General features: G+C 48.5%; 7 protein-coding genes across 7 annotated transcripts; 5 read left to right on the forward strand and 2 right to left on the reverse strand.

Annotated features, from left to right (window-relative positions):
• Positions 1-155: 155 nt before the first annotated feature.
• Positions 156-1,697, forward strand: BHQ10_001658 (uncharacterized protein; the record flags this gene model as incomplete). The annotated part of the gene is made up of 3 exons (XM_040873718.1): positions 156-453; positions 507-1,038; positions 1,088-1,697. 3 exons carry the CDS (start codon positions 156-158, stop codon positions 1,695-1,697), a joined length of 1,440 nt encoding a protein of 479 aa, XP_040730163.1.
• A 516-nt stretch (positions 1,698-2,213) lies between these two features.
• BHQ10_001659 (uncharacterized protein) lies at positions 2,214-3,972 on the forward strand (the record flags this gene model as incomplete). Its single annotated transcript, XM_040873719.1, has 4 exons — positions 2,214-2,286; positions 2,359-2,475; positions 2,555-3,889; positions 3,941-3,972. 4 exons carry the CDS (start codon positions 2,214-2,216, stop codon positions 3,970-3,972), a joined length of 1,557 nt encoding a protein of 518 aa, XP_040730164.1.
• A 2,109-nt stretch (positions 3,973-6,081) lies between these two features.
• On the forward strand, positions 6,082-9,262 carry BHQ10_001660 (uncharacterized protein; the record flags this gene model as incomplete). Its single annotated transcript, XM_040873721.1, has 4 exons — positions 6,082-6,560; positions 6,731-7,661; positions 7,711-9,140; positions 9,190-9,262. The coding sequence occupies 4 exons, from the start codon at positions 6,082-6,084 to the stop codon at positions 9,260-9,262; spliced, it is 2,913 nt and encodes a 970-aa protein (XP_040730165.1).
• Positions 9,263-11,562: 2,300 nt separating this feature from the next.
• On the forward strand, positions 11,563-12,723 carry BHQ10_001661 (uncharacterized protein; the record flags this gene model as incomplete). The annotated part of the gene is made up of 4 exons (XM_040873722.1): positions 11,563-11,661; positions 11,733-11,919; positions 11,984-12,500; positions 12,558-12,723. The coding sequence occupies 4 exons, from the start codon at positions 11,563-11,565 to the stop codon at positions 12,721-12,723; spliced, it is 969 nt and encodes a 322-aa protein (XP_040730166.1).
• A 310-nt stretch (positions 12,724-13,033) lies between these two features.
• On the reverse strand, positions 13,034-14,523 carry BHQ10_001662 (uncharacterized protein; the record flags this gene model as incomplete). Its single annotated transcript, XM_040873723.1, has 4 exons — positions 13,034-13,916; positions 13,977-14,085; positions 14,140-14,278; positions 14,332-14,523. 4 exons carry the CDS (start codon positions 14,521-14,523, stop codon positions 13,034-13,036), a joined length of 1,323 nt encoding a protein of 440 aa, XP_040730167.1.
• Positions 14,524-14,882: 359 nt separating this feature from the next.
• Positions 14,883-16,789, reverse strand: BHQ10_001663 (uncharacterized protein; the record flags this gene model as incomplete). The annotated part of the gene is made up of 2 exons (XM_040873724.1): positions 14,883-16,478; positions 16,547-16,789. The coding sequence occupies 2 exons, from the start codon at positions 16,787-16,789 to the stop codon at positions 14,883-14,885; spliced, it is 1,839 nt and encodes a 612-aa protein (XP_040730168.1).
• A 1,825-nt stretch (positions 16,790-18,614) lies between these two features.
• BHQ10_001664 (uncharacterized protein) lies at positions 18,615-23,042 on the forward strand (the record flags this gene model as incomplete). Its single annotated transcript, XM_040873725.1, has 9 exons — positions 18,615-18,779; positions 18,836-18,872; positions 18,920-18,999; positions 19,053-19,429; positions 19,484-19,916; positions 20,268-20,384; positions 20,460-20,896; positions 20,953-22,354; positions 22,404-23,042. The coding sequence occupies 9 exons, from the start codon at positions 18,615-18,617 to the stop codon at positions 23,040-23,042; spliced, it is 3,687 nt and encodes a 1,228-aa protein (XP_040730169.1).
• Positions 23,043-23,145: the final 103 nt, after the last annotated feature.

Consider the following 23,145-nt stretch of genomic DNA (forward strand, 5'->3'; position numbering starts at 1 on the left):
TCAAGCTAACTCAAGCTCCGTCCCTGCCAGCGTCTGCGGTGCCTCTACGACATCATTCCGCCTGAAGCACTTCGTCTCTCACCCATCCTACCTGTGCTCACTTCACTCAGAATCAGGATCAAGAAGTTCTTCTCGGTATATTCTCAGTCGACGCAATGTCGCTCGAGCCGCCCACCTACCTCAACTCCCTCCAGAACAATATCCGAGCTCGACCTATTCCATGGGATGGCGCAGTGCGGGCTGGGAACATCACCGATGAGCACTTGCGCAAGATCAAAGCAGTCGACAAGGTTCGGAAACAAGAACGCAAGCAGGCAGTTGAAGCCGACTTGAATGCTTATACGACGCTTCTTGCTGGCAATCCTCCGGACGTGAAGAGTGTCCTGGACTCGGCTTCTCGACGGACTGATATAGTGCAGTATATTCTGGTACTAGCTGCAGACTTAATCAACGGTATGTGTTCAACAATAAGCCTTTACTAGGCCACCGCTAACGACTTTGTGCAGACGTTCCTGCTCTTGCCTCGGCGCTCATCTCGCATCCCAATCCCTACAATGCATTCCTTCCATTTTTACGGAACCTCACAAACCCCGAAGACCCCATCCCTCTACTCGCATCCTCGTTTTTAACGAATCTTCTTTCGAGTGCGCTTATTTCAGATCAAACTTCCGATACAGAAGAGGCAGCTCTACCACCTTTATATACATACCTGGCGGATTTGACGAAGAATCAGGATAGTGGACTACAGGATATCGGCGTTCAAGGGTTTTCGGCTTTGCTACGCAATAAAGTGGCTAGAGAGCTGCTCTGGAAACAGCGCGCAGAGACCCTTGATCCCTTGGTGGAGATACTTCGCACAGCGGCCGGCGGCAAAGACAACGGGTCGATCAACCTGGCTAGCTCTGCTGCTACCAGTAGTCTTCGCACTGCCGATATCAGCATTGGGGGTGGAGTGGGACTGCAACTGCTATACCATGTGCTTTTGGTTATCTGGCAGCTCAGTTTTGAGGGTAGTCTCGTCGGAGAAGAACTGCAGTCGTAAGAACGGTCTTCGAATCCTTCTTCAAAACTTTGCTAACCGTTGCAGGCAATACGATATAATCGAGCTATACACACAGTTACTACGGCTCTCGCCCAAGGAGAAAACTACACGCCTTCTCCTCGCTACCTTGAACAATCTCCTTGCTGCAAATCGTACACTCCTGCCTGTAGCAACATTTGTCCGCCTACCTGCATTACTTTCGAATCTGAGCGGCCGCCATTTGACTGATCCCGATCTTCTGGAAGACCTCCAGTCGCTGACGGACTTGTTGGAGGAGTATACAAAGACGCAGACTACCTTTGATGAATATGCAGCCGAACTACAATCGGGACACCTACGCTGGTCTCCTCCTCATCGCAACCCGACGTTCTGGCGAGAGAACGCGCGCCGCATTCTCGAAGAGGAGCGCGGTGCCTTACCCAAGAAATTGGCAGAGATTATTGCAAAGAGCTGGGAGAATGACAAGCAGGTTCTGGCGATCGCATGTAATGATGTCGGTAACTTGGTCAAAGAAGTTCCGGAGCGTCGTATCCAACTCGAGAAGCTGGGACTGAAGACCCGAGTGATGGAGCTGATGACTGATCGTGACGAGTCAGTGCGGTGGGAGAGCTTGCGTGCAGTAGGAGAGTGGCTTCGATACAGCTTTGATAAATAGGCGGGKCTTTTTAGGTGTTTCTCGTTGTATATACCTCTTTTCCTAGTGCGTTATTCACTGTCTGTTAAAAGACTCGAGAATCATCCGGTCTGTAATGGGGCATTAGTGTGGGGAAGAATTGCTTTAAATTGAGCACTAAGGCATCAAGGCACTAACCGGTCATGCCTTCCTTTGCAGGCGGCGATGCCATCCAATCGTCGCCGGGCGATAAGACCCCTCATCAATCTAGACTAAAACAGCCTCAACTCTCAAGTTTTCGTTTTCAATCAATTAGTTCTTCTCTATCTCTCCGAGCAGGCAGAGAGTCCCTTGTCACAACAAACTTTGGTGCTCCACTCGATTGATTGTGCTCCATTCGTTATCGCTCAACATTCTGTTATCGTATCGCGATAAGCACGCAGCGCATTTTGCGTCTCAACATTGCTACAAGCGCAGGACGGGGAAACTGTCTGATTTAGCCCATCCCCGTCCTCCCCAGATTCAGTACCCACCATTGGTCAAAAATAGATTATCAAGATGTCTCGGTCCTTCAAGGGCTGCAAGCGTTGCAAAGCAAGGAGGCAGAAATGCGACGAGCAACATCCAGAATGTACGTTCAAGCCCATGTCCTCTGATTCTCTCTTCGATACAAAGAATGCGATCTGACGAAACCTTGTGGCAGGCGGTCGATGCAAGGCAACCGGAGTGCAATGTAGATACGCCATGGAGCTGCAGTGGGGTGGACGAGCGTTCTCACGATCGAGATTTGGCGACTGCGGGCCTGGAATGCAGAAACTGGGTATGTATGGCTATTCGTCGTGGTATTTCGCAGTGCATTACGAAGAATGCTAACTGGCTGTCAACTCTTCCACGTGCAGAATATTCCCCGGGACAGTTTATCTACACTACAGTGAAATCTGAAGGTGCCTCACCTGCATCGTCGCCAAAAACTACTACCGCTTCTTCACCATCTCCCTCGCCATCTGCGGACTTGTCAATCGCTCGCAGGATTGACCCGTTCTCTTCCTTGTCACCTAGTCAAAAGGCGCTTCTCCACCATTTCATTAGCGATGCATCACGTGTCACGTCATCTCATGGTGGAATGCAGCAGGAGATCTGTCAGATGATCGTCCCCATGGCTCTGCAGACACCATCTCTTCTATATGCAACCATGGCTTTGTCCGCCATCCACATTGAGGCCTTAAACAATCATTCCGGAACAGTCAAGGCCGCCCCAGATATTGCGAGATTGATGGCACGCAGTCTGGAACACTTCCGCCTAGAATTACAGGATTCCTCGCGCAAAGGCTCGGACGTTCTTTTGGCCACCGCACGCACGCTATGTCTGGCCGAGATACATTCCGGTGCTATCCAGCCAAACACGTGGAGAGCACATGTGGAAGGGGCTAAGGCGTTGATGAGCACAACGACACAATCGTCATACACCCCGGCGACGGCGTTTCGCAAGTACCTCGATCGTTGGTATCGATCGATCGTTGCCCTTACAGCACTCAACGGAAATGGGCCTCCTATTGGTGAAACGTGGGCTCAAACGGAGACGTCTGTATCTGATGACCCGGATTATCTGGATGATTATTGGGGATTCACTGTCCACTTAGCTGACATTTTCCGAGAAATCGGAGCTTTGGCATGGCAGCGACATCAAGACGCCATCACCACGACCCAGCTGAAAACCTTGGAACCAACGAAGAAGGATGAGGATGCAGAAATGAATATTGACGAACAAGCAGCGAGATTGGAAAAGTCTGTTCTCGGACTGATAGCTCGTTATAATCAACATGGCGGACTTGTCTTTTATCCGGGCGTGAAGGAAAATCTGTCTGAAGAGTCGGTACAGGAGTTTATGTTATGCAACGAGGCTTTCCAACACACTGCACTGATACATATCCACCGCCGAGTACGTAAAGTGCCTGCTTCCTCGCCTGACGTACAGTATTCAGTTAAACGAATTCTGGCATGTACATCCCAGATTGTCCCCCGGAGCGGACTGAGTCCATGGGTGATGCTCACCACACCGCTGTTCACCGGTGGTTGTGAAGCGCTGGGTGAAGATCGTGATGCTTTCAAGCAACTGCTCACGTCATTGCATAATACGACGCGCATTCCGAACGTCTTGCAATCGCTGGAGTTCCTGGAGAAATATTGGTTGCATGGGGCGCATACTAAGAATGAAGATTGGAGCCATTTCCTAGGTATGCTCTTCGTGACGCATGAAGGATCTAATACTGACTCATCCTTTGTAGACCGAATGAGCTTCGACTTCATTCCGTACTAAATCCCTATATGGAACTGATTGTGATAACGAATACCCTTGTCGAAGGACACGATAATAATGTCGGCATATAATTTGTAGTTTTGACGGCTTGCGGCATGACCTGTGTATAGTCGGTTTATTTGGAGTTGAGGTTTCTTTGTGACATTTGCGATATACCCAGTCTATATAAATGATACTTGTTCTCGTTCTGAAATGTTTTAACCTCCATTACCGAGGTACGCACTACGTTGTCCTACACTGTTCTATATATGCAACCGAACCAGATGTCATATTCTAGATCTTGATAGCCCTCGCCCCTCCCCACAACCTCGGAATCGGTCTCCGGCTACCCTACATGTATGTGAGTAGTGCATTTCAAATTTGACTGCATGGACATCAAATAAAGGTACCAACGAACTCATATCTAGGTGCCTGTATCTTGCGTACACAGCCATGCCAACATCCAGGTCCGTGAACTCAAAGGCCATTCCGCCCCGAGAATTGATACACATACGTAGTATGGCTATTGACGGGTGGGAAACTCCGTAGGGATTATTGGATAAATCTTAGTGCTGCTAGCACACTAGTCACAACTTACTAGCAAGTAGTACTATGCAGTGCTACATACGTGCATAGATCAGCTGGTTGACCGTCCGGATGGGGATCACTCGAGAGATAAACTTAACGAGACTAGTATGATGCCGATCAATGGCTGCGAGGACCCTGATTGCGTACTCTTATGGCCGTTCAGACATACGGGTTGATAGAGCAAGGTGCAGTTTCTGATAGTCTTTGCATAATACTTGTAACTGGATGTAAACATGGTTATGAGTTCGATGATAGTCAGGCACGCCATGAGAAAGAGTCTCTTACCTCCATACTCCGCAGAGCAAAGCAACTTGATAAAAGCGTGCTACTGCATGACATCTTCACATAGTACTATGAGTATCCTCCGTACTATGTAGACTAGCCGGCCCCTCACAGATGAGCCCCTGAATGCTAAGGCCGCCATGATAAGGAGATCCCGTGATCAGCCAATGAAAGCCGCGGCTGGACAGCATGCTATTATTCGCCCCGACCGATCCTCAAAGCGTATGTACTCCGTCTATTGCCATCCCTCGCTGATGTCAAGCTCAGCTTGTTGGTAGCGGTCGCTGACTCGCTACGTTTAGTATTACCTCCCAACCTTGGCAACGTTGGTACGCAGTTCCTGCTTGCACACCAATAGTGGGAGGCAGGGTTACAAGGCTGGCAGCAGCCAGCCACTGCATTGAAGCCATCTCCAGGAACAATGCACTCTTTACTCTCACTGGTCGCGCAGCAGGATGCTGATCTTGCAGATTTCCGGCCACCGTCCAATCACCGAATAAACCGAACAGCTTCATGAGGATTGGTCGAATCCGGACTGGTCGCTCCAACCAAGGAGACGCTCGGCCGCGGTGTGCCGCTTCGTTCTCCACCAACAGCCGAAAGCGCAAAAAAAGAAAAAAAGGAGACAGGGGAAAAGTCAGGGGAGACACTGCCAGACAACCGCCCATTGGACCATCTGCATTAACCCCCTTAAGCGCCCACCAGACTAATAAAGTCTAGTCGACTTAGACTCCTTGACTACTGCCATACTAGGGCGAACTACCTGCGCGAACCGAGGAAAATTCGCATTTTGTGCAGCGACTATGGCTTGCTCTAACGATCTTGGGTAATATGGGCTATCCCATCTTCTGCAGGCTAAGCTTGCACTAGTCAACTAGCCGCTCTACTACGACGACGTCCTGTTCCTTCTTCCACTGCGTGCAGCTGTCTCCTTTTCCACCTACCAACAGTCCACTGAACAAACCAGGTCAAAGTCCGCCGATTGCTACGCCAAACCACTCATAGTGCTCCGTACGTACCTACTAGACCGCTGCTTTCGCGCGTGTGCACTTGCCCGTGCTCGTGGTCATGACTTGCCGATCAAGCCCATTAGTGCAGTCCCTTCTCTTGGTTTGTTTCATCTGAAGAAGGTTACAGCGGATGGCCAGAACCCTTGGCCTGCCCTCAGCGTGCCACTGTTCCCCCCCCAAGACCAGCGACCATCGATATTAATAGTTTTACCCTTTTTTCCTACGCAGCGCACGCTGTCATTTGCTCACGATGAGTAGCATGGAGGGAGTTATCAGCGCCAATCATCCACCGCCAATCGCTACTGGTTCCGGTGGCTTTTCCTCCTCCTTCCTCCGCCGTCAAAGGAAAGATACCTCGAGCTCAAGCTTGACCTCTACCTCTACCTCGACGACCACTGACGACCACGACCTCCCTCCTCCTATCCTCCCTGACACCGATCACTCTGCTCGATCGATCGTCGCATCTAGCTCATCCCCGGTCCGCAGGAAACCTTTGCCGAGCAATGCGTCGCCCGTGATCCTATCTAGACTATCCCAAGGTTCATCTTTATCCTCACCACTACTCTCGCCGCCACCAACTCGAATACCTCCACCCTTGCTTCCACAAACACCACCTTCGTCCAGACCTCTTGCGACTGTCCCAGCTGGCAGACAATCGACAGATTCTTCTTCAAGGCAACTTGAAACCGTCGACGAGGTACTTCCTTTTGTCCCAAGGGATCTTGACCGGTGAGTACCGTCCTTGTTCCTTCTGTCTCTCCGTCATATCAATGCGACTTCTTTATCTTATCATATCCTCCCTTTCACAAATCGTCTGAGCTTTATTGTTCCGGAACGTTACTGCTTTGGTTTATATGAAACAAGAAACCCAAGCTAATCAGAATATGGCATTGTCCCAGCTATCCTCGAGGCCAGTCTCCATTGATCCCCTTTCCCATTGATACCTCTCGCACCTACAAAGACTTTCAGCAAAAACAATCCAATTTCTCTTACAATAGAGTCGACGACGACTTCTATCTGCCGCATGGGACCCCTATCCACTCCCGTCTTTCAAGCGAACCCATTATCCCGGTGTTGAGGTCGCCGCCTCCGTCTACTAATCATAAGAGGTCCGAGACTATGGCCTTGCAGCCTCCTCAGAGCCGGCCTCCACCTCTAAATATTGACGCCAGTTTATCAGCTATGCCCAGTCCAGGTGACAGGCAGCCAAAGACGCCCGGTAATAAAATCACTTCATTCTTCGGATGGAAAACAACTTCATCTCCCGGAGCGGAGTCAACAAGCACTGAAATTAGTGATACCGGCCGTTCTCCGTTGCCTTCGCCCTTACCACAGTCTGCTAGTGCTCCTTCTTTCACAACCAAAGCCACTTCTTCTTTTCCTACCTCGATATCTGAAAATAACATCCATGGATTTCCTTTACCTCCCGCCCGTATGGGATCGCTCAGTGGCCCGGCTTCCGGTAGCAATGCAGACTTCATGAACAAGATCTCAGACCTCGAAGCCGAGCTCCGAGAGATTAGTTCTGAGCTTGCTGGTTCTATCCGTCGGGAAATGGAACTGGAGGATCTTGTTGAGAGGTTTCAGCTAGAGTCACACAACGATGCCAACCGAAGGACAAGTGATTACTTCTCGGACTCTGGTATGAGTGGTTCGATACGAACAGGAACGGATGGCGGCAAAGTTGAAGATATTGAGCGGATAAAGCGAGCCGCAGAGCAGGAACGGGCTCAGTTGAAAGTCGAGCTGAGTCAAAAATGGCAGGAGGAGCGTTCCAAGCGAGCGGCTTGCGAGTCACATGTCCAGATTCTTGAAAATCAAGTTCAACAGGTAATACCTTTGATTCTCTTGAATTATGTTATGCTAACAAGGTTTACAGTTCCGTGCTCAACGCGTCGACAACTCAAATCTATCCTCGAAAACAAGAGAGTTGGAGGTTGCCCTGGATGACACTCGACGAAAACTCCTCGAGGAAAGACAACTAAAGGACAACTTTGAGGACTTACTGACAGCTATGCGTGTGGAACTAGAGCAACTTCGTAACGAGCGTGATCATTTCCGTGACGAGGTTGTTCCTGCTTTGCAGGCAGGACAGGCAGGACAGAAAAACCGATTCCAGTCCATAGCAGAGGAGGACGGTGTCGTCCGTAACCGTGGATCTATGGTTGGCTTGTCGAGATCGAATTCCCTGGCCCGGGTGCCGAAGCGGTCGAGTATGGCCGGTGGTGGTGGTCTATCACGATCGAATTCGATCTCAGCGGGAAACAACAGACAAGTGGAGTCGCGCGAATCATTAGCTGATCGAGTAAAGGACGTCGAAGCCCAGCGGGATGCCTTGCACAAGGCATTGAAGAGTCTTTTGGATCGACAAGCATGGCAGGCTCGTGAAAATGAGAAGCGGATCACAATTCTTGAGATGGAGCTGACTAAGGCCCAAGATATCGGCTCTCCTCGAAAGCTAGGCTACGAAAGGGAAGTTCGAAATCTTCGGGAAGAAATCAACCTCCTGCGACGACGGGCCGACGATGCTCTCGAACAAAAGTGGCAGTGTGAGAAAGGTTTGAGTGGTCTCAAAATGGATTTGGACCGTGCAGAACAAGAGACTACTTCGTTGCGTATGCTCTTGCAGGAGCATGACATTGCACTACCGGCAGGAATGGATATGGCTTCGAATGAAGAGGGACTGGCCAATATGCAAATCACCTCGTCGGCATTAGAATCGGCCTATCAACAGTTGCAGGCAGAAATGGAATCGGCTGAAGCAGAATCCTGGTCTCCAGAAGATGTCAATCGTACGGAAAATCTAGCTGGGCAAGTCCGTCAGCAACTCGAGACGAACAACGCTTTGCGTCGACGCCTTGCAGAAGCCATCGCCAAGGGAGAACGAGAACAGAAAATGTCCGCATCACGCATCAATGAGATGCAAAACCGGCTAAGGAAACTAGAGGACACCGTTATGGACGCCCAGCATCACTCGGAAGATGAGATGGCCAAACATGAGGAAGAAGTCCGGGCATTAAAAGACAGTCACAGCGTACAGCTTATGCGGGCCAAGATGGGAATCAAGACCCCGGTCTCTCTATCTCCAAACCCTGCAGCCTCGCCATTCTTGGGGGCACGATCTCCGCGTCTTGATGTAACGACAACTGGAGAAGGTGTTCCATTGAGTGAAGCAGTCTCAGTAGCCAAGCTCGAAGTCAAGGTCAAAGAGCTTGAGAAGGCTCTCCGGGACGCCGATTTCGAAATGGAAGAAGTCGTGCAACGTATGAACAAGGCGCAAATTGAGGTTGCAGAACTACAATCTGATCGGTAAGTACTCTGCATGTTGGGGTACTTGCATAATGCTAATTTGTTATAGGGACGAGGCACTCCGCCAAACTCGCCGTCTCGAGGCCGCAATCAAGGCTGAACGCGAGAAAGTGAAACAATAAATTAATGAACGCTACGAAACGATCTTAAACCTGTACAATATCGAAACATTCTGATTTTGCAGTATATACACCATACACCCCGTATACATTTGAACAATTATACGGTCCTCGAGATTCATCGACTTATTCTTCGACAGCATCGGTGCCCCTGTTGGCTACCATCATGACGATACTTCTTTTTATACTTCTTTTCACCGGCGGTTTGCGACGATCAGACCCCGCGTTGTTTGCTTTCGAATACCCTTGAGCATATCTTTTCTATTTTTACAACCTACCTTCTTGGATTTGGAGAACATGACGTCGAATCATGGACGGATTTTGCGATATTGTGTCTGTACATATTTCTTGGACATTTGGAGTTTGGGGCGTGAGGGAAAATCGGCGCATGTATATACTGGTTATTGCTTTTGTGGGCCAGGCCGAATGTGGTTGGCTACCTATTTTATAATCGTGTTGATAATATCTGTTGACAACATCTATCTTGAGAAATTCTTTATAACGGAAAGTCGTTGGTAGTATTATACTAAGTACAGTGGAGACGACTTCGATTCTGCTGAAGCCACGTCTAGTGAACTTGGTATATGTCATACCTGGATGATCATTGGAACTACTAGATATCGCAACGTGTTCGAAGGCCAGGGGGTCCGAATCAGCAACGATAGACACATAGAAACAACTTGAGTTCAGAATTCACAATGACGAGAGACAAGCCTTGCAAAATAGTCGGAGACGAGAACGAAGGTGACTGATGTTGCGAATATCGCTGTGAGAGACTTTGACGCAAAAATGTAGTATGAAGAGGAAAGGCATGTAATGGTATAATTAGGTTAAGCCTGGTGGATAGGTGACCAAAAGATAAAATGTGCGTGGAAGAGTGAGAGAAAGAGAAGAGAGTGGGAGAGAACAGCGCTTTTAATGGTTGAGGAAAGATCGAGACAGACTAGGCATCCAGGCAGCAGTCCGTTTTTTGTCTGATATGTCCAAGCATTCAGTCAACAGAAACTTGATGGGGAGCTCCCGCTGGAGAGATCAAGCAAAGTTTAAGCCAGTCCTTGTCATTGACATATCTTCTTTGATTCAAATAGAAATCCTAGAAGGTCACGTCACTTGAATCAAACGGCAAAAGGTAGAGCTGCCATTATAAGAACCAAGCGCTCAATACATGACTTTTCAAAGTGACACACAGTAAACCCCATTTCAAAGTGATCATTGATTCGACGCTGTTGAGAATGTTGAAGGTCTAATGGTGAGGCAGGGTATGAGTTGAGCGAGTGTATCGACCCTCCTGGCTTGGAGCCTAGCAAACATGGGGATGGATTAGCATATTCAGATCAAAGACTGACCACGAGACAGCGATTTCCTGTCATGTTGATGTCCTCTGGTCGATGTTTTTGACCAATGCATTGAATAGCACTGAAAATGATGTCTGATAGAACTTTAAGGGTCTGTAAACACCTTACTCAAAACAGTAAGGTGATCGCCCAGCCGCATTGTACTAGGGCTTAGGGCTAGGGTGATGACCTTACATCACCACAAATAAAACCGAAGCATGAATCTTAGTCAAAGATCTGACCGCTGATTCAGTAATGCCATGAACAACAATGCGATAAGGCCTCGAGTAATTGTTTCAACTGAAGCCTCACGATTGGTTCGCAAGGGTCCCGGATAGGGCGGAAGTAACTGGGGCTTCCGAGGCGTCCTCCGAGTTCGTATTGAAGATCATTAAACGCCAGCAGTTTTGGGAGACAGGAAGATGCTACAGCTGCTTGGCTGTAAGAGGGAGAGAAATAGCTCTTGATTTACTGGTAGCTACTTGAGATAGCAACAGGTTATGTGTTCATTGATGGTAAACTCAACATTCTGTAAGATCAGACACAAAGTAAACAAGAATGTATCGTTGTTACGCGACATGTATCAGCTAGTACCAAACCGGTAAAAGAGTCTCAGAGATGGACTCCGTAAAGCCAATAATATATCTCAAAACAGGCTCATGGGTACTAAACGGGGACACTAGTATTGTACCTTGTAAGGGAGGCACCACCGTTCCTACCGAGTCTACGTCACGCATCCGGCCATCTTCAGCTTTCACCCACTCTCTTAAACAACATTTAAAAACTGATGTCTTATTCTCTGTTTGAATGATTGATCTGCTCCAAGATTATTTGTCTGTTTCTGCCTACCTTTTCAGTCGACCGTCTGTCCGATCCCTTGTTCCGGTCCTGTCTAGAACAGACCGTGAATCCATCCCACTTCGGCCTGAGCTTTGATCGTTCGCTAGTTCATCGCTCGAAATAAGAAATATGGCGGAGCATTGGCCTCATTTTCCATTCATTCCCTATCCGCCGTCCAAGGCTGGATATTGGAGTCCGGTGACATCGACCTTGAACTGGTGTGAAGAGGTATATTCCTCTCGCGATCTGATTTTCCCATGGTAGTTGACTGGTTGATTGCTAATGATATCCGATTGTAGGATTACTATGCCACGCCTTACTCCGCAGAGATTGTGAACTCGTTGACGAACCTTTTGTTCATGTTACTGGGTATCAAGGGCATCTTAAATGTTCGCAAACATGGCCACGACAGGGTGTTTGAGATTGCTTTCTATGGATACCTGCTTGTTGGAACGGGCAGTTTTCTGTTCCATTCGACTTTGAAGTGTAAGATTACGTTCTCCCCATCATGTGCGCGTGACCCGCTAACAGATATTTCATTCATGTCCAGATCCCATGCAATTGGTCGATGAACTCTCCATGATCTATACGACCTGCCTCATGTGCTACGCTTCCTTTTCATACTCGCGATCATCACCAGTGAAAATCTTCCTTGCCGTGGCGCTCGCCGGACTCGCGGTATTCATTACACTATACTATCACTACCTACAGGACCCCGTCTTCCACCAGAATGCCTACGCACTCCTCACCACTGTTGTCGTGCTCCGAAGCATGTACACCATGGAAGTCGCCCTGCGCCCGAAATGGCGCAAGTCCCGCGAAGAAGATCGTCTCGCTCGGGAGAGACAAGGTCTCCCGGTGCCCAGTAAGGAGAGACAAGAATATGAGAATGCACGTGATCTCAAGATTCTCAATACAATGTGGTTCATGGTTGTTTATGGTCTGAGCATGTTCCTTGGTGGTTTCGGAATCTGGAACTTGGATAATTTCTTCTGCAGCACATTGCGGAGCTGGAGACAGCAGATTGGTCTACCGTGGGGTATTTTGCTTGAGGGCCATGGTTGGTGGTGAGTCAAACTTTATTTTTGCAGGCTTCTACCCGTATACTAACTCGTTCTGCGTAGGCATCTGATGACCGGAATCGGCGCATACCTCTACATCGTCTGGGGAATCTGGCTACGACACGTCTTGAACAAAGAACAAGATGAATACACTCTTATATGGCCGCATACATGGAACTTTCCCGAAATTATCCGCAAACCAGGTGTTCCCTCGAAAAAGACGGAATAGATTGTGAGGATATGGAGCTGGGCTCTTGCACTCTTTAGGGGAGGTAGTGCGTGTCAGGTATACACACAAAACGACGGTACGATGCGACGATTGGCGGGCTCTGATCACTTTACTTAGACATGCTTGATGGCGGTATCAATGTGGAGTTTTTTAGATAATCCGCGAGCAGAGGGCTTGCATCACACTCATTATCGCATAGGTTGGTATGGATGATGCTGAAGTATTGTTAGAGCCCCTTTTAGAAAATGAATATCTTTGCTTCGTCGAGTTTTTCTCTAGACTATTTTATATACATCAAGCGTCTATGCTTTTACAGCTTCGGCTTAGAATTTCCATCCGTAGTCTTCGCAGCCCTCGCAGGCGGCGGACCAACCTCCTTCAACCACCTCTCATCAAAAGTMGACTTCTCAACCTGCGATTTCTCACCCCACATCTTCTGGAACACTTCCTCTTCCTTTCTCCAACGCTGCAATTCCCTCCCGAAAAACTCTGCTGCTGCCTGCGCGCATTCTTCGACCGCTTCTTGCGCCAGTAAATGACCCTTGTCCTTGAGATAGACTGACTTGACTCTCCCGGCTGCGACACCGCCGCTTCCACCTTGTCCAACGCCCGTATTGTCCATTTTATCCTTCATCATGGACGGTAGACACATGAACGACTGCCCCGCAAATATATACAAAACACTAGGTCTGACTCGCGGTAATTGACTAAAGACGAAATTCGGCTCCATCCGATAAAACGGGAATGTATTTGGTCCTCCGGGTAAAAGATCTGGCGTATCAAACCTATCGGCGGGTTTCTCCTTCTCACGGTCATAATCATAATTTGGCCTCGAAAATGTGAACACTTCCTGATGCCGTGTCGTGGCCAAAGTAACAGGCTTATCATCCCCTGCCACTTTGTGTTTTGACTCATCTGGATGAACGACAGTTGGTAATTCGCGAAGGCCGTATTTTACCCATCGATCAACCACGCGCGGATTCCATGCTTTGTAGAATGGGCTTCGTTTGAAGCCCTCTGCTGCTGCTTTCCTGGATGGCCAGATGTCGCGTCGATGCGTTGAGAGGATAGTGTTCATGGGGACAAAGCGGCCTTCGAATTTGTCGGGAAATTGGGTTGATTCATTTTGAATAACGGGATCTAGAAGTACTAGGCTGTGGAATAAGCGGGGTTGCAGAAGTGATAGATATGTCCTGAAGAACGTTAGATTGGGTGAATATATAATTGGAGAGATCTGGAGAGATATCACTAACAATTGTGCGCCGCCCATGCTATGACCAACACCTACTATCGGGCGCGGCATCTCTTCGCGCTTGAGATTGATGAGATGTAACAAGTCCCGCGAATGATCAAACCAACTTGCTGTGAATGGTCAGCTCCCCAAGTCATACATCATACACACGGCTAGCAACTCACGATCATTCCCAAGCTTATTTTCATTGATCACGCCGCTCTGACCTTGATGCGCTACATCAGCCATCCAGATACTGCGTATCCTGAACCCATGTTTCTGTGATTGGCCATATATGTCTTCCCACAATGGTTCGTAGAGCTCCTACATCACAGTCAGAATGACAATACCGAACAGCCTGTGGGTCAAGTTCTCACCTTTGGAAATCCATTCGCATGCGCAGCAATAAAAGTCACGTCTCCCGGCTGTGGTTCAGGGTTGTCCAATGGGATATATTGCTTTACAGCGAGATGCAATGTCTCTTCTTGCGAGGTTGATGTTGCTCGGGGGTACTCTCTCAAATACTGCCCGGGAATGACATGTTCCACGATGCGAAACGGAGACGTCATTACGTATACCTATAAGCTTAAAGTAATGAAGCTGGTGCAGAATTATCCTAGAAGGAATTGAAAATAAGGGAAGGTGAATTGATAGTGGTCTAGGTCTATATTTACGAGGGCTATCCGATGCAATTGCCGGGTTCTCCGCATTTTGCAATTGTTGATAAGAATACCGTCCCTTTACCGTACCATATAACCTTACGCCATGTACCGAGGCTGTTAATATGACCGAGCCAATCACAGTACGTCCCTGGATTGAGCTCACGTGACAAATCAACATTCATTCCAACCACTCGACATCTTGTTCCTCAACAAACTATATACAACAAAGTCAATCTTGAAGGAATCTATAGATTTACCGTGAGAGGTTAGTGACTATCCCTGATAAGATCAGCAGCTTTCTCAGCGACTGCAAACACAGTAGCCTGAGTATTTCCCCGAGGAATAATAGGGATGATACTGGCATCAACAACCCTGAGATTCTGCGTCCCATACACCCTGAGATGAGAATCGACAACACCACCCTGCTCACGCGGCAACATCGCGGCGGTACCCACGACATGATAATGGCAGATAATTCTGTCACGAGCTAATTCTTTCGCAGTCTCGAGGCTCATATCCGGAGACGACCTTTGCAATCGCCGACCATCAGCCTTGAGAAGAGAAGCCAATGGCTCAGTCCAAGCAAGTGTCTCCAACCAGCGGACGTGGCGGGCATGAAGCTCCAAGTCCAATGGATGTGAGAAGAAGGCCGGATCAAAGACGGGAAGAGCCTTAGTATCGGCAGAAGCGAGATGAACGCTTCCGCGAGAGAAGGGACGATTAAGAACTGAGACGATACTGACAAAGTTTTCCGGCTCAGTCATTCCAAAGATTCCCTTCGGGCTAGGTCCTTTTTCGGGGAGAATTTGGAAGGGTGCCATGGTGTATTGCCCTGTGGGCTCCTCTCTGTCCTCGAGCATTCGTCGAAGTACTTTGTACTGTGTTTTGAGGAGCGGTGAGATGGCTTCCTCTTTCAAGTACGTATCAAACAGAGCGCTCAGCTGGCCATTTTGTGATTCTGGGAGTGGCATGAATGCAGAGGGTAGAGGGCAGAGACCGAGCGGACCGGCACCAGATTGTTGCCAGGCCGCCATGGCCGCAGCTCCAATCTCAGGATTGCGAAGGGCTTCGGCTGTGGCCTGGCCTTCCGCGGCTTCCCAGCTGAATGGAACAAAGCCGTGTTCTTGAAGGTTCTCGCCGACGTTGGCATTGTCGATGATGGTCTTGATACCTTGTGATTTGAGGAGGGCGCTGTTACCGATACCGGACAGCTCCAACAAGTGCGGTGTCTTGATCGAACCTGCGGCGATTACGACCTCTCGATTAGCAGACACAGTCTTCTGGACACCATCTTTAGCACAGTACAAGACCCCAGTAGCAATGGCATCTTTGCCGCCATCTTTCTCGAGAAGGATCTTCTCCACCAGAACTTCCGTAACGACCCGGAGATTTGGTCTTTTGGCCACCTCTACATTATAGTACGCTACACCGGCGTGGCTCCGCGCTCTGGTCGTAGGATCAATACTGCCTGGACCGCAGAAGGCTCCCTTTGCAACACCAGACATAGGATCACCGGTCAGCTTGTAACCGAGATTCTCAAAGATCTTGGGCCAGGCTCCATTGAAAGCTGGAAACGGTCCATCGCCAAACGACACTTGAAGTKGGCCGGATTGACCCTGAACGGCCGGATCGATGTATTGGAGTGAAAGCTCCTGCTTGATCTCGTCGGAAGGCGGGGTCAAAGTCTGGGATTTTTTCAGGTAGTGTGAGATTGATTTCCAGTTCCATCCTTCATTGCCTAGTTCTTCCCATGCGTCGATATCGGTCCGGCTGGGGTAGATGACCATGCCCAGATTGATAGCAGAGCTACCACCGAGGGTTCGGCCGCGAGGTTCGGCGAGACTTCGTCCATTCAGCCCTACCTATGTAAGAACTTGTCAGTTGTAAGTTCCAAAGCTTATAAAATGGACTTCTTCATATGTAGACTCACCTGAGGAACACTGGTGACGCACCAGTCAAACTCAGGATCAAAATAGGTACTCGCAGCGAGACCCGGAATTGCGATCCGTGGATCACTGACACGATTGCTTCCAGCCTCGAGCACAAGCACGCTGACCGCTGGGTCTTCGGTCAAGCGGCTAGCAACTACTAGACCTGAAGTCCCTCCGCCTACAATAATGTAGTCATATTGCTCACGCAAGTCAGTGAGCGATGAAGTGTCGACGGATGCCATTGTTAGATATGAGAGTTGTGGATGATCTTAAAATCAAGTGTCCCGCATGCCACAACTATAAGAGTAGATATCGTGGACACTAGACTCAGATTCAGGAACGCAATGGGACATTGTAAGTGGTCAACGCTACGGTATGGTCTCAAGCAGACTACTGCAGGTCGCCAAAGCGGTGTTTCTTGAACCCACATCTTATCTCATGCAAATACAATGCCCAGACAAGTCGGACAGCATCACATATGCACACTTTACCATCATTTCACAGCGGAGGGTCACCACGTGCAACGCACCACATTTGAGACGTTCAAGGATATGCTCGAAACATGACTGGTGAAGTATAAACCGTCGCTCGACGCTCGACGCTCGATGCAAGGGTGGACCCTGTCGCTAATAACCCAAAACGAGTCAGTACACACAAACCCTAACACTCTCCTGACTAGCCCGTTTTTGTTGTGCAAACTCGGAGACATAACCACACCCGCACAAGCCTGAACTCTGAATGTCAAACGATAGTACGAATTAGGTCGAGATTCTCGAACATATATCTTAAGTGACCGATTCATCGGAATTGACGACAAGTACGTACGAAGTAAAGCATTCTGACTGTTGGGTGTGGTGGTCAAGGTAGTGCTAACGGGGACTGCCATTATATGGAAAACGGCTGCGGGATATGCCGAGTTCCTCAGTTGACCCTATTTGACAGTTCAACGTCCAGTTGAAACAGCTCTAATCCAACCCTGTGGGTTCGGCCCCATGAGGATTGACGAATTTCATTTCACAAAAACTCTACCCAAATACCGAAGTCCTTACTGTTCATGGCGGTTACTGATCCACTGCCTAGCCTATGCCGCGTTGTACATCCGGCGAATCCACGGAGGGCAGACGATGTGGATGAGTCCACTGTTCAGTGTTTGCAGTCTTGCACAGCGCACAGGTGTCAACAAGACATGAGACATTCCGTTCTCGAATATACTATGTAAATGTACTCCTCGCTTATTTCCGTTGTCATGATTAAACAGCCAACCTGGAGTACGAGGGATAAAATTTAGACCTGACCAGCTACCGAACCTTCTTGGTGGTGAGAGGCCCGGGGAGGATGAATAATAAGTCTGAGTGCTGGCTCCACCGTAGCCCCAGAGAAGGCTTCATACAGCCTAGCCCGCGACTATAAAACAGCCATCTAACGTGCTACTGCAAGCATCAACTCTTAGCCTGCTAGGCTAGGCAAGAATAAGAACCATATCACGATGCATCCCTGCGGAATTGACGGAATATAGTACATGAAAGTTTTGGCTTTGGTCTCCACGAGGTGGGCAATGCGGCAATGGATGGTGGCCATCCTGTTTCTTTGATAGTGCCCCAGCTACGCGGAAGAAAATGTCCAGATTTGTACGTACGTCGTAGAGGACTACCGTGATGGACTAAATTGAAAAATCTTCCCGTTTGGTCCATGCAACTATAATTGGACCATTCAATGTTGTCTACCCTATATACTGAGTATTAATGTTATATTCTCAAACTCGTTTAAACTTTCTACTGCATTGCAGTTGGAGCCATAAGCACGGATGCGGTGATCACTACCTTCTTGAAATGAGCCTAAGGTTCTAAACAACCTCAGGGTTTTGATGAAAAGTGAAAAGCCGAATGTGCGTTGAAGCCTCCTTGCCCAGTATAAAATTCGACTTTCCAGAACCAGCGGCCACCACGACTCACGACTGTGACGATTTCGCATAGTTCTGTCTGGCCGGTTGATACTACAGATTGATGAGTTGAACGATTTCTTCCTTGCGGAACAGATCCAGTGTGCCCAGGTTGGCTACACTTCACCATGGCCATTACTTATGCGCTGAATACTCCATTGAGCCGAAACCCTTGCATTGCGGTGACTGTGCTGGGTGCTGTAAGCACCATCACAACGATATTGAGGTTCTATGCCTTGCGGCTAAGAGGAGTGAAGCCGGGAGCGCCAGAATGGCTCATCGTCGCGGCATTGGTAAGACTGGCTTGCATAGCTCGGTACAAAGAATCTTGAACTGACACTCGTCATAGGGTATTGTTTATGTTGATATTGCCATTGAATTTATCCGTACGTTTGACCTCTTTAGACCCTGATATGCGGATTGTTTCTCATAGATATCTCAGTCACCATTGTTGGTGGAGCAGGCCGCAAAATGGGAGAAGTTGATCCATCATCCATAATCGTCACGCTCAAGGTACACAAGGATGATCTGCTTTTATAGCTAGTTTGCTGACATAAGGGTCCTAGACGATTCTCCCCCTTGAAGCTCTTTATGGAATCGTCCTAGGCTTAATCAAAACGTCCATCATGCTCTTCTACTTCCGAATTTTCGGCTCCAAAAAAAGCTTTCGAATTAGTGTTTTCATCACCATGGCCATCGTCTGGGCGTGGTCTGTTAGTGTGATTCTAGAGACATTCCTTCTGTGTCGGCCGCTGGCATACAATTGGGACACAACCATTCGCGGCACATGTGGCAATCGCAATGCGACGTATGTTGTAGCAGGAACAATGAACCTGATAACCGACTTGCTGGTCATGGCTCTCCCTGTGCCTCATATTTGGAAGCTGCAGCTCGACATTGCGAAAAAAGTGGCGCTGTCCAGTGTGTTCTGTTTGGGGTTATTGTAGGTTCCTTGTACTGCGCTACCATTGCGATGACTAATTGTGAATCTGGACAGTACATCCATCATCAGTATAATTCGTTTGGTAGCCCTCATGGCAATCGACTTCACCGACATCACCTATTCCGTTCAAATGGGAGTCATGTGGACGGTCATCGAGCCCGAGCTTGCCATCATCTGCGCCAACATGCCTTTACTTAAAGCAGTCTTGTCGAAGGTAGTACCCGGTTTGTTCTCAACAGCCCGCACGAAATACGGCGCCAGTGGTCCAGAGTCATTCGAAAGACTTCAGGATCCGCAATACAAGAATACTCATGTGTTGAGTCGGCTCGATCGGGGTACAATGAACACGCACCTTTCTACTACTCGGGGCACCGGAGAGCGGGAAGGTTCTGAAGAAAGTATCCCAGACGACTTTTCAGATGAGCAGCGCCTTCATAATCAGCCTGAGCATGACAAAAACGGCATCAGAGTGGACCAGAACTTTGTTGTGAAGTATGGCCAATAATGCTGGTCGTCAAGAGGAACAAGTTTTGTATCTAACCCAGGAATTTGTATAATGCTAGTCAATAATATAGAATAACGTCTTATATGATGCGTAGATCTGATGTTGCGAGGGCCATCGATCTGATAACGCATGAATTAAATGGTCCACGTGACTCGGCGTTTGTTGCGCGCGTCCGACGACCGCGTTCCGTCATCTCCTCCGCGTTTTCTTGACAAACAATTGTCAAACAATCTTCTTCCCCATAACGTCCCCGCCAACAGCTTTGGTTTTGTACTTTCTTTGCCTTGTATTTACTTTACTTTGTTGCGTTGCATATTTTGATACTCTCACAAGAACCTCCCTACTGGGAGAAAGAAGAGACGAATCATGACCGAGCGCGCGCCACTACTGAGCGACTGCAAGATATGCATCGCATGTAGCAATGCTCTGGAAGAAGATTCTGTGATGCAGGTACGCGTTCATCTCCCAAATTAACTAGCTTTATTTTGGAGTATTGAGCTTCAACTGACTCGTTTACTCGATCAGTTGGATATTTCAATCTCAGAACACGGCGGCGAGGTTGTCATACACGAAGAGCCAGCACCTTTCCCACCCGTCGAGCAATTTACGCACATCATCTCATTGACAGCCGACTTTCCTGCATATCAATCAGCATGTGATGCCCTTATCCCAGTCGTCAAGCCTCAATGGCTACAGGCCTCTATTGCAAGAAACAAACTCGCAAMCCCCCGCCAGTACAGCCCTGACCCAAGAATGTTCTTCAGCGATGTCGTGGTGACGTGCGGCGATATTCCAGATGGCGATAAGGACGCGATTATTGGTGGGGTTATGGCAATGGGTGGTCTATACTCGCCTCGTGTGACTTCACAAGTAACTCACCTTGTCGATCTCAGCATGGAGTCAGAAAAAGCGAAACTCATCGTTTCGAAAAGCCTGGGGGTAAAAGTAGTCTTACCTCACTGGTAAGTGATACATTGTGCGAATTCTTTCATACGCTTCGCTCATGACAGTTTCACAGGTTCGACGATTGCTTGAAACTCGGAAGAAGAATCGATGAGCGCCCCTACACTCTCCCAAACCCCGAAATTTTGAGCGCTGGACCAGGTGTGCCTATACGTACTTTTGGCAACAGAGACGTTGTTGGGGCATCTACACCAGAGCCTACCGCTCTGCCAACACCCAGTCGTTCGCCAAACAAACGTAGCCTAAATGTTTTGGAGGGCAAACATATTATGTTCTCTTCGGATCTTGGAATCGGAAAACATCTATTGGAGTCAATCGAAGATCTGGTGAAGCAAGGGAATGGCACAGTCACCCATGATTTGACAAAAGCGGACATGTTTATATGTCGATATCGCGAAGGGTTTGAGTATCGCACAGCATCGAGATTGAACAAAGACGTTGGCAATTTGTCGTGGCTATTTTATCTCATCACGCACAACACTTGGACATCACCTCTTCGACGGCTGTTACATTATCCGATTGATCGCCAAGGTGTCGAAGGGTTCAAAAAGTTGCGTATCAGTTTGTCCAACTATGCTGGTGAAGCCAGAGCATACCTCGAAAACCTCATTCAAGCTGCAGGTGGCGAATGCACAAAAACGCTGAAACAAGATAACACTCATCTTATCACAGCACATAGCAACAGTGAGAAATGTGCGGCCGCCAAAGAATGGGGTCTACAAGTCGTCAATCATCTCTGGCTTGAAGAGAGTTACGCAAAGTGGAAAATGCTACCAGTTTCTGATCCGCGATACACGCATTTCCCCAAACGAACAAATCTCGGAGAAGTTGTTGGTCAAACCAAGCTTGACAAAGCTGTGCTCGAACGTCACTTCTTCCCTGCAGATGACAAGGCTGACGAAAGTCGAGTAATGCAGCAAAAGAACCAGAACGTTGCTGCAAACGTCGAAGTTACTAAGACAGTTTCACCACAGGGACGAGCGAAGTCCGTAGCCAAGTCATCGCCTGCTCCGTCCAAAACAACCGCAACTATTACGCCTCAAACCAACAAGTCAACACGCAAAACGTCAAATTTGGCAGATGCAAAAACGCCAATCATTTCTCGATTCCTAGCAGATGAGAAGGAGAATGTCACCCCCTCGACGACCAGMAGCCGCAAGTCTAAAGAAGCTGCTGCTGCGCGTATTCATGATATTGCTCCAGATATTGCACTCTATGAGAAAGAAATGAAACGAGTTGGCGGAGTTGTCTACGGAGGACGGCGCAAAACAGACCCAGATCTTGTCGTTCCTGCGAAGAACAAAAAGCGAAGATCTGCTGAGCCAGATGAAGAGAGCGATGTTGAGGAGAAGGATGCTAAGCGGCAGAAAAACGCGAAGCCTCCTGTGACTATGCAATTGATGATTACTGGCTTTCAACGATGGGTCGGCAATATGAAAAAGGAGGATGCGGATAAGGTGAGTCTTGCATTATCTATGACTAGCAAATAAGTACTAATCAATCCAGCGACAACTTCGCAACCTGGGGATTGCCATAACTCAGGACGCCAAAAAATGCACCCATCTCGCCGCACCGTCCATCCTGCGTACGCCTAAATTCGTCAATGCCCTTGCATATGCTCCAATCGTTGTGCATATTGATTACATCACTGAGTGTCTTGCCAAAGATGAGCTGCTTGACCCTGATGAGTTTGCATTGGTCGATAGAGTCACCGAGAAAAAAGCCGGCATCAACTTGAAGAAAACGCTTAAGAGGGCCGCGGCTAACAAGAACAAGCTTCTTCACGACTATAGGATCTGCTGTGTTGAGACTATTCGTGGTGGCTTTGACGCATTCAAGTCGATTGTCGAGGCTAATGGAGGTGAATGCACACTGTTTCGCGGACGTGTCTCCATGAATGATCGTCGTCGAGAATCTGGTTCGGAATCAAGTCAGGACGGCAAAGGCCACCCAATGAAAGATGATGTGTTCCTTATCAGCGGCGACGAACCGGAACATGTCAAGGTCTGGCCGCGTTTCCGCCAGCTGGTTCTGGAGGCCGGAAGAACACCTCGTATTGTGAATGTCAATTGGCTATTGGACATTGCCATGTCTCAAGAGATTGGTTGGAAGGATGAATATGAGTACACAGATCGTACTGCTTGAACAGGGAGATCTTGTAATGCTCAGAAATAGAGGAAACAAGATCGTACATAGTACATAGCAAAGAGTAATGAGTTTATGTCTGCTGATCAACATATGAGCTGGA

Source organism: Talaromyces amestolkiae (genome assembly GCF_001896365.1).
Source record: "Talaromyces amestolkiae strain CIB chromosome Unknown scaffold2.1, whole genome shotgun sequence".
In the NCBI taxonomy this organism is placed as follows: Eukaryota; Fungi; Ascomycota; class Eurotiomycetes; order Eurotiales; family Trichocomaceae; genus Talaromyces; species Talaromyces amestolkiae.